The sequence below is a fragment of the Nansenia antarctica genome (assembly GCF_963989245.1).
Source record: "Nansenia antarctica genome assembly, chromosome: 13".
Classification (NCBI taxonomy): domain Eukaryota; kingdom Metazoa; phylum Chordata; class Actinopteri; order Argentiniformes; family Microstomatidae; genus Nansenia; species Nansenia antarctica.
This window is the reverse complement of record NC_137683.1, coordinates 29,674,188-29,690,387: the sequence shown is the minus strand read 5'-3', so window position 1 is coordinate 29,690,387 and position 16,200 is coordinate 29,674,188. Positions and strand designations below refer to the sequence as shown.

At 46.8% G+C, this 16,200-nt stretch overlaps 1 protein-coding gene across 1 annotated transcript; it reads left to right on the top strand.

Annotated features, from left to right (window-relative positions):
- Positions 1-326: 326 nt before the first annotated feature.
- Positions 327-16,125, top strand: LOC308169155 (solute carrier family 2, facilitated glucose transporter member 4-like; the record flags this gene model as incomplete). The annotated part of the gene is made up of 11 exons (XM_080543803.1): positions 327-359; positions 3,592-3,687; positions 8,451-8,611; positions 10,455-10,579; positions 11,224-11,339; positions 12,023-12,185; positions 12,619-12,806; positions 13,501-13,605; positions 14,535-14,636; positions 15,142-15,345; positions 15,904-16,125. The coding sequence occupies 11 exons, from the start codon at positions 327-329 to the stop codon at positions 16,123-16,125; spliced, it is 1,515 nt and encodes a 504-aa protein (XP_080399929.1).
- Positions 16,126-16,200: the final 75 nt, after the last annotated feature.

Genomic DNA, 16,200 nt, shown 5'->3' with positions numbered 1-16,200 from the left:
TGTGTGCCTGCCGAGGTCATTCTGCCCAGGCTGAACGGAGACGCGCTGCAGACTTCAAAGGAAGAAAAGGGACACGCACTTCAGAAGACGCACTTAAGAAGACGCGCAGTTAGTTAGACGCGCTTCTGTAAGTGGAGTTCTTCTCCCTGTCGTGGATTTTACTTTTTTCCGATCGCTTTTTTTTGTGAGGTGCCAGGAGGTTTTGTCCCATTCAGTATTCCTTGTGGGAGATCCTTGTGGGAGATCTTCACGTGGTTTCCAGTTGGTCCTGCGCGCAGGGGAGAGAGAGAGACAGACAACTGTCGGTGTCTGGCGCTGTCAGAGCCATGCCATCAGGGTTTCAGCAGCTCGGAGGGGAGGTAATAGCAATAGCAATATGTGTGGTTTCTTTCTTAAACATCTAAACACAACTGATTTGACAATACGTGGTACATGCAATGCATTTTGCAATGTTTCATGTTAAAATAAAAAACATAATGAACTCATAGGCTATAATCATTGATTTTCTAAAGATGGAATCTATATGTTTCTGTCTCTTCTCTTTATCTGTTAATTCTCATCCCCCTTTCACTCGTAGTATCTCAATACTGTGTTGTCTCTCTTCCTCACATAAATCATTTGTAGGCTACTTCTTGTACCACTCTTTATCAAAACATGAGATGATATCTGATGATAAACTGCTATTAAAAGTTAGCCCAAGTTAACCAATGAATAATACTTTTTCAATATTCCCAACTTGAAAACATAACGTCAGCCCATATTTGAGAGATATGTACCCTTATTTGTCCTGGGAGTTGACCTTGACCAGGGAGACCTGTGTGCTGACAGGTCAGGACAGAGTTGTATGGGCTGGTGGATCGCCCTGTTCAACTGGTTTTATCTCACAGCTAAACCTCAACAACACTGCCTCTCCAACTCCGACATGTACTACTCAAATGATTTCAGCTTCCTTGAGGAATCAATCTTCTTTATTGTCGTAATTAGTGGAAGAATCGCCTCATAGAAAGATGTGTACAAGAAATCGGTTTCAATTTCTCGCTGATGACAGAATGACAGAATGTGACAACATCAGAAACAGCATCGCCTTGTCATCCATTTTGGGACTCAAACAAACCGTCCTTTTTTCTGTGTCTTTATTAGATTGACATGCTGAAATGTTGCGAAACCCTCAAAATCCGTGGAAATAGAGAGTGACTGTTGCCTTTTAGCACACTGCTCTTTCTTGGACTATGTGGGACTCTCTCACACACATGGCAAACACGCTTTCTTTCTGTTTGTTTTGCTTCATGATTACAAAACAGCATTTATCTGGAGACTCAACAGCAAGGTCAAGACACCAGACACACCCCAGACACAGACCAACCAGGTGCCTGATACTCCACTTAAGCATTTTACATAATCGGAACATTTAAAGGTGAACCGTTCATTTGAAAGCGATAGAACAGAACAGAAATAGTTGTCCTCTGTGGGGAAGTTCTTTGTGCAAGTATCCTAAAGGTTACAGAAACAAGCCATGGTGATAGTGAAGCCATGCTTACTCCATTGAGAGGCCTTTAGTTTAGAAACAGTACATCTCTAAATGATCTGTGTGATTAAAGCAGGACATTAAAATGACTGAGTTTACTTATTTACTATGAAATATCAGACTGAATGAATTCAGACTGGTATTTTTTGCAAAGGCTACTCTGTGTACTCTACTATGTGTAGAGTTGACATTCTCTGCTCACTGTGTTGAAGGGAAACAGAGGTAAACAGTAAGAAAGGCTGGTCTCTCCGGAGGCCCTGTCAGTCACTGTGGAGACAGGTGTGTGTGTGTGTGTGTGTGTGTGTGTGTGTGTGTGTGTGTGTGTGTGTGTGTGTGTGTGTGTGTGTGTGTGTGTGAGTGTGTGTGTGTGTGTGTGTGTGTGTGTGTGTGTGTGTGTGTGTGTGTGTGTGTGTGTGGAGACAGGTGTGTGTGTGTGTGTGTGTGTGTGTGTGTGTGTGTGTGTGTGTGTGTGTGTGTGTGTGTGTGTGTGTGTGTGTGTGTGTGTGGAGGCTGATGGGAACAGGAAACGAACTCACGAGTTCAGAGTCACCCGATCACATGACACCACAGTAAAGTCCTGCATGGATGCAGGGAATAGATTCTTTCTCATTAGTATCACAGTTATATTTAGTGGGTATTAGAGAGGGTTGCTGTGTGTCTGTCAGTATGTATACGTGTCTGTTTAGTAGTTTGTTTAGTTTAGTTTGTTTAGCACACATGAGACGGTGCAGGGAGGGAACCAAGCCCAGAAGGCTTGTACATAGTTCCACTCCTGTCAATAGCAGCTAGGTGTCAATATACCACAAAGAACACTTCATACATGTAAATAAAGATAAAAGCAACCACAAACGAAATCAAATCCATGGGGCAAAATAGGTCTGTGTGTGCACATTAGTTTGTTGGGAGAACCAGAGGACAGGACACATCACCATGACGTGACGTTAGAATGATAAGGTTCTATCTCCGTTTAGAATGATAAGGTTCTATCTCCGTTTAGAATGATAAGGTTCTATCTCCGTTTAGAATGATAAGGTTCTATCTCCGTTTAGAATGAGAAGGTTCTATCTCCGTTTAGAATGATAAGGTTCTATCTCCGTTTAGAATGATAAGGTTCTATCTCCGTTTAGAATGATAAGGTTCTATCTCCGTTTAGGGCAGTTCAGAGATATTGAGCGTCAAAGTTTTTACATTCCATTATGTTTTGTGAGATGGAACCTTTGTATTTTATGAATTACTAACTCAAAAAGTTCAACATTTTAAAAATAATTAAGGCATTAATAAACACCTAATGGATCAGATTACGTAAAAAACTCAATTTTGACCAAAAATGGAGATAGAACCTTATAATTCTAACGTCACGTCTTGGCCTTTTACTAACAGAAGAGAGTTCGGAAATAAAAAGGCTGTTTGAAAGAGGCGTTTTGGTTATTGTATTTGTGTTGTTGTTTATCCTCATGTCATTTAAAAGCCCCCCCCCCCAAAAAAAAACTGAAATTAATTATTTAATATTTATTTTTTTAATAGCCTGTCATTATTTGTGACACGGCCCGCAGTGTGTTGTCCGTTTCTTTTTAATATTACGAAAGTTGAAGTGTTGAAGAGCCCACTCAATATAACAAACAACAGTTTTAGGTTATAGGATCATTAATATTGTAATTTGTGAATTGGATTCACTTTATCGTCTACTGTCGTGCTTCGTAAGCTACTGGGTTAGTGATACACAGCTTGTAAACAAACACAAAGGTTTTAGGTTTAGTGTTCAAAAGCAAGGACTGTGTGACCATCTAATTATGTGTTGTTATGTGTTTTTAGCATGTTGATATGAGGTGTACCAACATTCAAATAAGCATAATCTTCTTCAACTATTCTCACGATTTCAATGTATGACACATCATTTGAAAGTTTACAATCAGCACAACACCAAACCATGTCACATTTGTATCCTTATCAGACACAATCCTTCATAGACCTACCAGACTACACTGTCAACAAGACAACAACCAAGTATTGTCACTATGGTAACGTTAAGGTGTGTGTCTGTCTGTGTGTGTGTCTGTCCCCCACAGACAGTGACTGGAACCCTTGCTCTCTCAGTGTTCACTGCTGTGTTGGGATCTCTTCAGTTTGGATACAACATCGGGGTCATCAATGCTCCTCAGAAGGTAAGATTCACATTTTGACATTTTGGGCATTTAGCAGACGCCTTATTCCAAAGCGACTTACAATCGATACATTTGACTAAGCAAGTCAAATCATCAATTCACCAGTTGTAGCAGGAAGAGTAATCTAGCTCAGGCCAGGGGCCATTGGCAGTCGTCGTGATAGAAGAAGAAATAAATATTTTTTATTTCTATTTTTTTATTAATAGACTCTAATAGACCCTGGAGCAAGGGGGGGGGGGGGGCAGTAGAGGTCTTAGGGGACATAGTATAGGGGAAAAGCAGGTGTCTTAGGAGACAGTGCTGGGGGTAGTAATGTCTCAGGAGGAGCAGTTAAGGTGTAGCTTGTAATATTTATTTATGAGCATTTCATTCTATATAAAGAGTGTTATAACACAAGGCCCTTACGTAACAATTTTTAGAACTTTTTTACAACATGACATTTGGTTATACATTATTTGTGATGTGTCTGTGTAGCATTTACAAAGGCTTTTTAGTATGGTTGGGCAGGTACAAGACATTACAGGGTGAATAAGGTGTGTGTAAACTGTTTATTATAGCAGTTTATTTTATGTCAATACCGTCTATACCTTCTCCACCTGTAGTTTGACATTATTAGAATTTGCTTTCATATCCGAAGCGACTTACAATTATGAATTACAGGGACATTCTCCCTGGAGTAACTGAGGGCTTTACTCAAGGGCACACTAGTGGTGGTGTTCCCAGGCGGGATTGGAACTCACAACCTTCCGATCACCAGTCCAACTCACTATCCACTAGACCACCACTACCCCCTAACTAACTTATTATATCCACCAATGTTTGTTTCAAAGTAAACAGATTAAACGTGCTCACCAGCATCACAAGGCCTGATCGATGACTCTTGTCTGAGGGGCAGGGGAGGGGCAGGAGGGCATAGATCTGACTTTTGGGCAGATAACCATAGCCAGAGAGAGAGAAACTACTTGATGTAGATTCCCCGGCCGGCCACATATCGAAGTGTCCTTGGGCAAGACACTGAACCCCAAATTGCTCCCAATGAGCGGGCCGGCGCCTTGCATGGTAGTTTGTCGCCATCGGTGTGTGAATGTGTGAATGAGAGGCCGCGTTGTAAAACGTTTTGGAATAAGGTGCTATGTGAGTCCATTTAACATTTACGGTACAGCTGTTGTTGGTGTGGTGGATGTGAGTGATAGGCCATGTGAGGTAATGTAGATGTGTGACATTTGGGCAGATGTCCCCCTGACTCCACTCAGCTAAGCCTGGTGTCATTGTTTCACCTGGGAGAGAGAACTGACCCCAGAACAGCTTTCTGTACAGCCTGTACTGTCAGATCGGATTTAAAAGATGATCTGAGATTTAAGATGGATTAAGATGGATCTTTTCTAAAAACAGATTTTTTAAAAGATTTTTAAAAATCGTTATATTTTATATATTATTTATATAGTCTGCTCTGTGGTGCCGTCGTTGTTATTGTGTATTTAGTTATAAACTCTCCACAGCTTCTAGATTCACTATGAAACCCACTTTGAATGTTTCAGCCGATTGAATGAGAACGAAGGAGGTACACAGAGAAAGAGAAAGAGAGAGAGAGAACAGTAAGTAAATAGAAAAGAGAAAAGTAGTTAGAAAGAGAGCAGTTAAAATATAGAGTACAGAGAGTACAGGGAGACAAGAAGGAGAGAGAAGGAGAGAAAGAAGAGACAGAGCGGGTGGGCGAGCATGACGAAGAGAAAGGACCGGAGGAGTTAGAGTAAGAGAGAAGGAGAGAGAGAGAGAGAGAGAGAGAGAGAGAGAGAGAGACAGAGAGAGAGACAGAGAGAGAGAGAGAAGGAGAGAAGGAGAGAGAGAGAGAGAGAGAGAGAGAGAAAGACAGAGAGAGAGACAGAGAGAGAGACAGAGAGAGAGAGAGAGAGAGACAGAGAGAGAGACAGAGAGAGAGAGAGACAGAGAGAGAGAGAGAGAGAGAGAGAGAGAGACAGAGAGAGAGACAGAGAGAGAGAGAGACAGAGAGAGAGAGAGAGAGAAGGAGAGAGAGAAGGGCTGGCTGGATCATCTGAGTAATGTCAACACGAGGGGGTGTGTGCACAACGTGCCGCATGCAGGAAACGGAGCCAAAAATAACGCCCAAAATAACCCCCACCCTCACCCACCCGCAAGCCCCTCAAACTATCTACCTTCTCCATCCCTCCCTACACCCCCCCCCCCTACCCTACCCTAACCCCCCCCCCAACATCTCAGGTATCTGCCACAGCTGAGGGAGGCAATCGGAGGCTGAGGTTCAGACAGCCATTCTGGTGTCATGGGAAAAAGGGTCTATTTTAGTCTGTTCCAGGGGGGGTGACAGTCTGTTCCAGGGGGGGTGACAGTCCTCTGGTTCGCTGGGGGTTCAGGTTGTGACACAGACACAGGGGGGGGGGGGGGGGGTATGGTGTCTCATTTGCAGAGGGACACACACATGGTGCACGTACATACATGTGCTGTCTGATTCATATACTGGAGATAGAGAGATAGAGAGAGAGAGAGATAGATAGAGAGAGAGAGAGAGAGAGAGAGATAGATAGATAGCTCACATTTTATATTTTCTTTTTGATTCTTCGCATCGCATCGCATTAACTCGTCATTTCGTATGATTTCGTTTGTCATGTCAAGTCTTGCTGTTGAGCTAGTGTGCATGAAGCGCGAGGTTAGCATGCATGCATAAAACACATCAGAACATGTGTCGACGAGAAGTATGAATGAATGGTCTTTATTGTCATTGCTATAGTACAGGTACCAAACAACGAAATTTGGGAGGGGTGGCTCCCCTGGTGCTAGGAAAGAAAAAAAGAAAAAAAGAAAAAGAAGGGAAAGGAGCTGGTTTACATAAATAAAGGCTATGTACACTATCCACTATACTATACTGTACAGATAAAACGACTAGGGTTGTCATATTGCACATAGTGTTATTGCACATTCATTTAAAGTGTCGCAGTTTGCAGGCTTGAAATGTACACATTTGTGCCTCAGCACTACACCTGATTTTTCAATCCAGCAGCTGCCATCAATCCGTCCAGACTGTCCAGGGCCCAGAACCTAGGTCTTTTCTGTGTTCAGGGCCTGGATGGCCCTGGGGTAGAAGCTGAGCTTCAGTCTGTTTGTCCTTGCGGCCATGGTCCTGTACCGCCTTTTCGAGGGCAGCCGGGCAAAGTGTTCGTACCCAGGGTGGGATGGGTCTCTGGAGATCTTGGAGGCCTTCCTGAGGCAGCGTGTGTTGTACAGCTCTTCCAGAGAGGGGAGGGGGGCGCCGGTGATCTTCTGGGCTGTTCTCACGACTCTCTGTAGCGCATTTCTCTCTGCGGCTGTGCAGCTCGAGAACCAGTTGCAGATGCAGTAGGTGAGGATGCTCTCCACTGCGCAGCGGTAGAAGGCCACCAGTATCTCCTGCTTGTTGTGGTCCTTCCTGAGGACTCTCAGGAAGTAGAGCCGCTGTTGTGCCTTCTTGATGATGGCTGCTGTGTTGTTCTTCCAGGACAGGTCATCCTGTATGTGCACCCCCAGGAATCGGAGGGTTGAGACTCTCTCCACGCTCTCTCCGTCGATGAGCAGGGGCTGGACCTCAGATTTTTTCCTCCTGAAGTCCACGATGATTTCCTGGGTCTTTGACTGGTTCAGCAGCAGGTTGTTAACCTTGCACATCTTGCTCAGCTGCTCTACCTCATCCCTGTACGCCGCCTCGTCCTGTATACGTAAATCGAATGCTCGTTATGCTGTTGCATTCTTGTGCATCCCTGGAGACTTGCATATCAAACAAACAGTGAATCACACACACCTTGTGTGATGTACAATACATCTTTTTTTGATCAGAAATATATATTCAGGAATATATATATATATATATACAGTACCAGTCAAAAGTTTGGACACACTTTCACATTCATTTGAATGGTGCTATATATATAGATATAGGCTATATATCTTCTTAGGCATTTGATAGTTTCTTTACATAGAAACGGAGGTATTGAGATAAATAGACTTCGAGCCAGTGAGGTGAGTTGTTTCACGAGACGCCACTACACCTCCACCATCACTACACACAGAGCCAAAACCTTGACCTGTGTGCCATCTTGTCAAAAAATAAATAAATAATCTTTGAACGATGCAAAAGCCTTAGGCTAGAACCGGACCTCGACCTACAGTACGTAGCTGTTCTGCAGTGTAAGACAATCCGTGATATTCTAGGGAAAGGCTTAATGATGGCAAGGCAGTTCATTGTGTTAGAGTTCATTGGCAAGAGGCAAAGATAATTGAAGGTCTGATATAGCTCACATTAATAGTCTGTCAAGTCAAGTCATGTTTATTTATACAGCACATTTACAACAACAAAACAGCCGACCAAAGAACTTAACAGATAAAATACTAGTAAAAGAAAACAACAAAAGTGCAGAGAAGTGCAGTTGTCGGGAGACAGGCTCACCTCAGGTCAAAGGCCAGGGAGAAGAGGTACGTCTTAGCTAAGGTTTTAAAAGCCTCGACGCTCTGGGCAGATCTGTCGTGGGGAGGGGGAGGCTATTCCAGAGCCTAGGGGCTGCCTTTGCAAAGGCTCTATCCACTCTGGTTTTTAGCCTGGTCCTAGGGACCACACTTGTTAGCGTTCTTTTTCTCCGGGTTGTTGCCAATGACTGGGTCCTCTGTTCATTTAGTGAGCCACAGGAGGATTTGACACTGTGTAGTAACCACGGTTACCGTATGTCTCATTGTCTCATCTCTCTCTCTCTCCGGACCAGATCATCGAGGCGGACTACAACGCCACATGGGTCCAGCGGTACGGGGAGCCCATCCCCACGGGGACGCTCACCTCCCTCTGGTCCCTCTCCGTGGCCATCTTCTCCATCGGGGGCATGCTGTCCTCCTCCGGGGTGGGGGTCATCTCAGAGCTGCTGGGCAGGTATCTGAACACACACCTAGACACACACACCTAGACACACACCTAGACACACACACACCTCGACACACACACACACACACACACACACATACGCATGCACACACATATGCATGCACACACTCACGCACTCGCACACACATGCACGCATGCACACATGCACACACACACACACACACACACACACGTGTGCATGCACACACGCACGCGCACACACACACACACACACTGCACAGCTTTTCTAGTAGGTAAAAAGGCACGGCTGTTCTAGTGTTTAGAACCATACAACATCAGTGCATGATTTATCTGTGCCCCCCCCCACCCCCCAGGGCCCTAGAGTTACATATCAGATTGTACCTTCTTCTTCTTCTTCTCTCTGATATCTAACATACATGGTTCCCTTTGGCTGGTGTCTGTCTGTCACCCTGTCAGTCAACCTGTCTGTCAGAGAGGTCAACCTCAGACTAGTGTTACGACTTGACCCAGTTCCCCCTCCTCTCCTCAGTCACCCAACACCCAGCAGACTGGACCCTGGCCCAGAACTTCTCAATGATGATTGAAAGGGGATCCCATAAGAGTTGGGGGGGGGGTCCCATAAGAGTTGGCCAGGGTGGGAAGGGGTGGGGGTGGGGGAGGGGGTGAGGGGAGGTGTGGTCCCCAATGGGGGTACAGTCAGGAGGACAAGGTGTTCCTCCCAAGGCAGATTTCATAGCAGCAGTGTAAGGAAGGGGGGGTGGGGGGGGGGGGGGGTGGTCTTGAGGGGCTTCAGACCGTTTCAGATGCTCCCCCATAGTCCCCTGTGGTCCACTAGACCAGTGGTTGTCAACCCTCTCCTCGGGGACCACCAGCCGCTCCACATTATCTGATCTGTTCCACCACCAGCACACCTGATTCAACTACGGTAATCAAATACGAAGCGATTATGATTTGAGAGAGAGATAGAGAGAGAGGAGAGAGAGAGGGAAAGAGAGAGAGAGAGAAAGAGAGAGAGAGAGAACGAGAGAGAGAGAGAGAGAGAGAGAGAGAGTGAGAGGGAGAGAGAGAGGGAGAGAGAGAGAGAGAGAGAGCGCAATTATGATTTGTACTTGATTAGTTGAATCAGGTGTGCTGGTGGTGGTGGAACAGATCAGATATGTGGAGTGGCTGGCTGGGGGTCCCCGAGGAGAGGTTTGACAACCACTGCTCTAGACTATGTGACATAACATACTCAACCTTTGACACAACCCCCCCCTGCTGTAGCAGATTGAACTGACAGCTGACACACATCCTAAACTGAGAGAGGACGTGTAGTAGGTGTGCTAAGTTTTGCCATTAGCACGTTAGCGATGCTCTGCAGTCGTGCACTGACTGGACTACAGTTTGTTTACCAGTTAGTGAGAGGGTCCTCATTCCTCTTGATTGCTCTGTATGTCAGCTTCAGAAACAGTGATGATCCATTGTGCAACTAAAACGTTTCACTCGTGACATTTTAGAACCTGCTGAATATAATATATGAAGTGTAAACAGGTGACAACTTCAGAGATAACAAGTCAAGTCACAAAGTGAAGAAGAGAGACAAGAATATGATTTCGTGAGCTTAGAATGATAAGGTTCTATCTCCGTTTAGGGCAGTTCAGAGATATTGAGTGTCAAAGTTTTTACATTCCATTATGTTTTGTGAGATGTTTTGTATTTTATGAATTACTAACTAAAAAATGTCAACATTTTAAAAATAACACCACACAGGCATTAATAAACACCCAATGCATCAGATTATGTAAAAAAAGAAAAGAAAAAAAAGACAAAAATGGAGATAGAACCTTATAATTCTAACGTCACGATTCGGCCTCTCTGTGTCTCCCCTCAGGAGGAAAGCCATGCTCATAAACAACGTGTTGGCGTTCATCGGCGGAGGCCTGATGGCCATGGCCAAGATCTGCCGCTCGTTTGAGATGCTGATCCTGGGCCGATTCATCATCGGTGCTTACTGTGGTAAGCTCTCTGTTTGGTATGGTACTGGCAGTGGACACTACACTACGGGCCGGTTTCACAGACAAGGCTTAAGCCTAGTCCTGGACTAAATCACACTTTCAATGTAAAATCTCCATTGAAGATGCTTTTTAGTCCAGGATTAGGCTTAAGCCTTGTCTGTGAAACTGGCCCTATATGTGACACATTCTAATGCTTAGGGGGGTCTGTCGGGATCTGATGTAATGATCAGACTTTTCTTTCTGAAAATGTTTATACATTTCTGCGTTGTTGAAAATCAACGACACATCGCTAGTCAACTAACACAGCGTGTTTTGTGAGCCTGCTAACAATATAAAGTAGTGTTATAGTTAACTAGGTAGCAGTGGGGATTACTCACCCAATCCATTGCGTTGCAGTATTTTGAAGACAAGAGTTTGTGTTTCTCAACAACGTTGAAAAAAGAAAAGTCAGAACATCTTGATTGGTTGCCGACATGCGGACCAAAATGATCAGACTGTGTCACATATCACTATATTCCTTTCCATGAGTGTAATAATGACATGGTAATAACTAGTAAAAGATCTGGTGGGAGTCATGTTAGTTAGTATCAATTAGAGACCTTCTTTACTAAAGCAGATTCATCTTTGTTTGTGCCTCTCCTCCAGGGTTGGCCTCGGGGCTGACGCCCATGTACGTGGGGGAGATCGCCCCCACCAGTCTGCGGGGGGCGTTGGGCACCCTGCACCAGCTGGCTATCGTCACGGGGATCCTCATAGCACAGGTATGTGAGACGACTGGCAGTGGCCCCTGGCCTGAGCTGGATTACTCTTCCTGCTACGACTGGTGGATTGATGATTCACTTGCTTAGTCAAATGTATTGATTGTAAGTCGCTTTGGAATAAGACGTCTGCTGAATGCCAAAAATGCAAATCTAAATGAAAAGGTATGATCCTCCGTGTTTGTACTTGAGAGGGGTGTGTAAGTATGACAATAATCATAGTGTGTGATATATTTCGGTATATTTCTAAATAACTCTGTAACTAAACTAACTAAACTCCTCCTCTGTGGGGGCGAGCGTTGTCATCCTGGAGGACGGAGTTAGGTCCCAGATTCTCGTGATATGGGATCTCCACTGGCTACAGAATATCATTCAGATATCTCACTGCATTGAGATTGCCTTCAATGATGACAAGAGGATTTTGGCAAACATTTTTGGGCCGCTACCCACACGTTTAGCTGTGTTGCTCATTCCACGAATGAATGATCCTTACAAAATGTACCTCGTTGTAAAGGTGACTAATCAGGCTTTCCAACGATATAAAATACAATACCAATTGGTATTATTAAAGGGGAGGAATAATCGACCGAAATAACATTTCCGAACTTCTGTCTGAATGTTCTCTCTCTCCCCCCCCCCCCACCGTCTCTCTCCTCCTCTCCTCTCCTCTCCCCCCCCCCCTCCAGATCCTGGGTCTGGAGTCTCTTCTGGGCAGTGAGTCTCTGTGGCCGGTGCTGCTGGGGGTGACGGTTCTGCCCACCTTCCTGCAGATGGCGCTGTTGCCCTTCTGCCCAGAGAGCCCGCGCTTCCTCTACATAGTCAGGAGCCAGGAGCACCACGCTAAGAGTGGTGAGGGAGGGCGTCTCACACACACACACACACACACGCACACACACACACACACACACACACACACACACACACCAAGAGTGGTGAGGGAGGGCGTCACACACACACACACACACACACGCACACACACACACACACACACACACACACACACACACACCAAGAGTGGTGAGGGGGGCGTCACACACACACACACACACACACACACACACACACACACCAAGAGTGGTGAGGGAGGCGTCACACACACACACACACACACACACACACACACACGTACACACACTCACCAAGAGTGGTGAGGGAGGCGTCACACACACACACACACACACACTCACCAAGAGTGGTGAGGGAGGCGTCACACACACACACACACACACACACACACACACCCACACACACACCTCCTCACCCCCCTGCCCTCCCTCCCCAGGTCTGAGGCGTCTGACGGGCAGACAGGAGGTGGGCGACCTCCTGGCGGAGATGAAGGAGGAGAAGAGGAGGATGGACATGGAGAGGAAGGTCTCCATCGCTGAGCTGTTCCGCTCCCCCATGTACCGCCAGCCCATCGTCATCGCCATCATGCTGCAGCTCTCCCAGCAGCTATCTGGGGTCAACGCTGTGAGTACAGGGGTACAGGGTAGGCGGCTGTGTCTCAGGAGGTAGAGACTGTGGCTCAGGAGGTAGAGGCTGTGTCTCAGGAGGTAGAGGCTGTGTCTCAGGAGGTAGAGGCTGTGTCTCAGGAGGTAGAGGCTGTGTCTCAGGAGGTAGAGACTGTGTCTCAGGAGGTAGAGGCTGTGTCTCAGGAGGTAGAGACTGTGTCTCAGGAGGTAGAGGCTGTGTCTCAGGAGGTAGAGGTTGTGTCTCAGGAGGTAGAGGCTGTGGCTCAGGAGGTAGAGGCTGTGGCTCAGGAGGTAGAGGCTGTGTCTCAGGAGGTAGAGTCTGTGTCTCAGGAGGTAGAGGCTGTGTCTCAGGAGGTAGAGGCTGTGTCTCAGGAGGTAGAGGCTGTGGCTCAGGAGGTAGAGGCTGTGGCTCAGGAGGTAGAGGCTGTGGCCCAGGAGGTAGAGGCTGTGGCTCAGGAGGTAGAGGCTGTGTCTCAGGAGGTAGAGGCTGTGGCTCAGGAGGTAGAGGCTGTGTCTCAGGAGGTAGAGGCTGTGTCTCAGGAGGTAGAGGGTGTGGCTCAGGAGGTAGAGGCTGTGGCTCAGGAGGTAGAGGCTGTGTCTCAGGAGGTAGAGGCTGTGTCTCAGGAGGTAGAGGCTGTGTCTCAGGAGGTAGAGCCGGCATCTAATGATCCGCCTTCCATTTCCTTCCCCAGATATTCTACTACTCCACCAGTATCTTCCAGAATGCGGGGGTCCAGAGCCCGGTGTACGCCACTATCGGAGCCGGAGTCGTCAACTGTGCCTTCACTATAGTCTCGGTAGGTCTCCTTCACTATAGTCTCGGTACGCCAGATTACAAAACATCTTACTGTTTAACACGATTACCCCAGTACAGTACAAAACAAGGTCAAGTGGTCAGTTGGAAGAAATAGAAGCCGCACACTCAGGTTCCAGATGCAAAAAGTGTTGTTTATTAGGACAACGGTTTCGGACGTAGCCTTTGTCAAGTCTTAAATATGTATATGTATTTAAGTCCTAGACCTTGGCTAGATTTTCTACGGTGTGCGTTCTCTCCTTTTCAAAAGGTGGTCAGTTGGCCATCACTGGAATGTGATGTTGGCCCATACTAGTCTTTCCTCACCCCCCTTCAGATCAGAACTGTATATCCAAATAGGCCAGATTTTGTTTTTGCCAAATGGAGATGTTTTAATGTCAGTGCCTGTATGATGGTTGTATGATGGTGGAAGGGGTGGAGGGCAGGGTCCCCTAAGACAGCACCATCTCTGTTTTTAAAAACGTCTGATCATTATTGGAGCTGTACTGTTGTTCGTGAGCTTAGAATTATACGGTTCTATCTCCGTTTAGGGTAGTTCAGAGATATTGAGCGTCAAAGTTTTTACATTCCATTATGTTTTGTGAGATAGAACCTTTGTATTTTATTAATTACTAACTAAAAAATGTCAACATTTAAAAAAATAACACCACACAGGCATTAATAAACACCTAATGGATCAGATTATGTACAAAACTCAATTTTGACCAAAAATGGAGATAGAACCTTATAATTCTAACGTCACAATGGAGATAGAACCTTATAATTCTAACGTCACAATGGAGATAGAACCTTATAATTCTAACGTCACAATGGAGATAGAACCTTATCATTCTAACGTCACAACCTGCTCTCCTCTCCTCTCCTCTCCTCTCCTCTCCTCTCCTCTCCTCTCCTCTCGCCCCCCAACCACAGCTGTTCCTGGTGGAGAGGACGGGACGGCGGACGCTGCACATGCTGGGGCTGTCTGGGATGTGCCTGTGTGCCGTCATCATGACCATGGCTCTGGCCCTGCTGGTACGTACTGTCTGGGATGTGCCTGTGTGCCGTCATCATGACCACGGCTCTGGCCCTGCTGGTACGTCACCGGAACTGGGTTTAAGTTGCTATGGAAAGACATGAGTGAGGTAGAGGCTGTGTCTCAGGAGGTAGTGGCTGGTGGAGGTAGAGGCTGTGTCTCAGGAGGTAGAGGCTGGTGGAGGTAGAGGCTGTGTCTCAGGAGGTAGAGGCTGGTGGAGGTAGAGGCTGTGTCTCAGGAGGTAGAGGCTGGTGGAGGTAGAGGCTGTGGCTCAGGAGGTAGAGGCTGTGTCTCAGGAGGTAGAGGCTGGTGGAGGTAGAGGCTGTGTCTCAGGAGGTAGAGGCTGGTGGAGGTAGAGGCTGTGTCTCAGGAGGTAGAGGCTGTGGCTCAGGAGGTAGAGGCTGTGTCTATAAGTCTACCATTTGAAAGCTGACAAGGAGATGGAGTGACTAGTGTACGTCCGAGGTTGCGGTCCTGACACCCTCCCCTCTTCCCCCCCGGCAGGACAGCGTCCCCTGGATGAGCTACGTCAGCATGCTGGCCATCTTCGGCTTCGTGGCGTTCTTCGAGGTGGGCCCGGGGCCCATCCCCTGGTTCTTCGTGGCTGAGCTGTTCTCCCAGGGGCCCCGGCCCGCTGCCATGGCCGTGGCTGGGCTCTCCAACTGGACCGCCAACTTCATCATCGGCATGGGCTTCCAATACGTCGCCGTGAGTAACGTCACCTTGATGTGATTTGGTTTTGGTTTTGTTTGTATACCGTGTCTTAACACTCGAACAGCCGTGCCTTGTTTACCTACTATAAGAGCCGCCTCGCGGGTTATGACCATAGTCTTTACGATGAGAAGCTGCTATTTACACACAACAACCACTAGTTGGCCGTCTTGGAAATTAGCCTGCTGCTTCCTACACAGAAAAACAATTGCAAAATAGCTTCATACTAGCTTATCCTGATGTGATTTTGAAAATGTAAGGATACTGGGTGGTAGAACGCACATATCTAGGAAAAGTCCTGAAAGGAGGGTCCTGAAAGTGCAAATATTTTAAAATAATGTTTACTCACAGGGTCAAATGACCCCATCCTTGGCTGTTCTGGTGTTAACTAAGATAGCTGTCAGGATAGGGAGCCTGGTGGTTCTGGACAGGTAGATTAGTCCTTGATTGAGCTGAGTGAATTTCCTGTAAACTGTCAAATCAGTGAAACTACTCCCTCCTCCTCCTCCTCCTACCACCCCATCCACCCCTCCCCCTGCCCCTCCCTCTCCACAGGACCTCTGCGGCCCCTACGTCTTCCTCATCTTCGCGGTGTTCCTCCTCTTCTTCCTCGTCTTCACCTTCTTCAAGGTGCCGGAGACGCGAGGCCGGACCTTCGACCAGATCGCCGCCACCTTCCAGCAGCACCAGACCACCATGATGGACATGGACCTGGACCTGGACCTGGACAAGCCCAGCACCGAGCTGGACTACCTGGGGGAGGGCACCCTCAACTGAGGGGGAAGGGAGGGAGGGAGGGAGGGAGGGAAGAGGCCCAAGGGGAGGAAAGGCAACCCAGTAAACAAAGAGTCC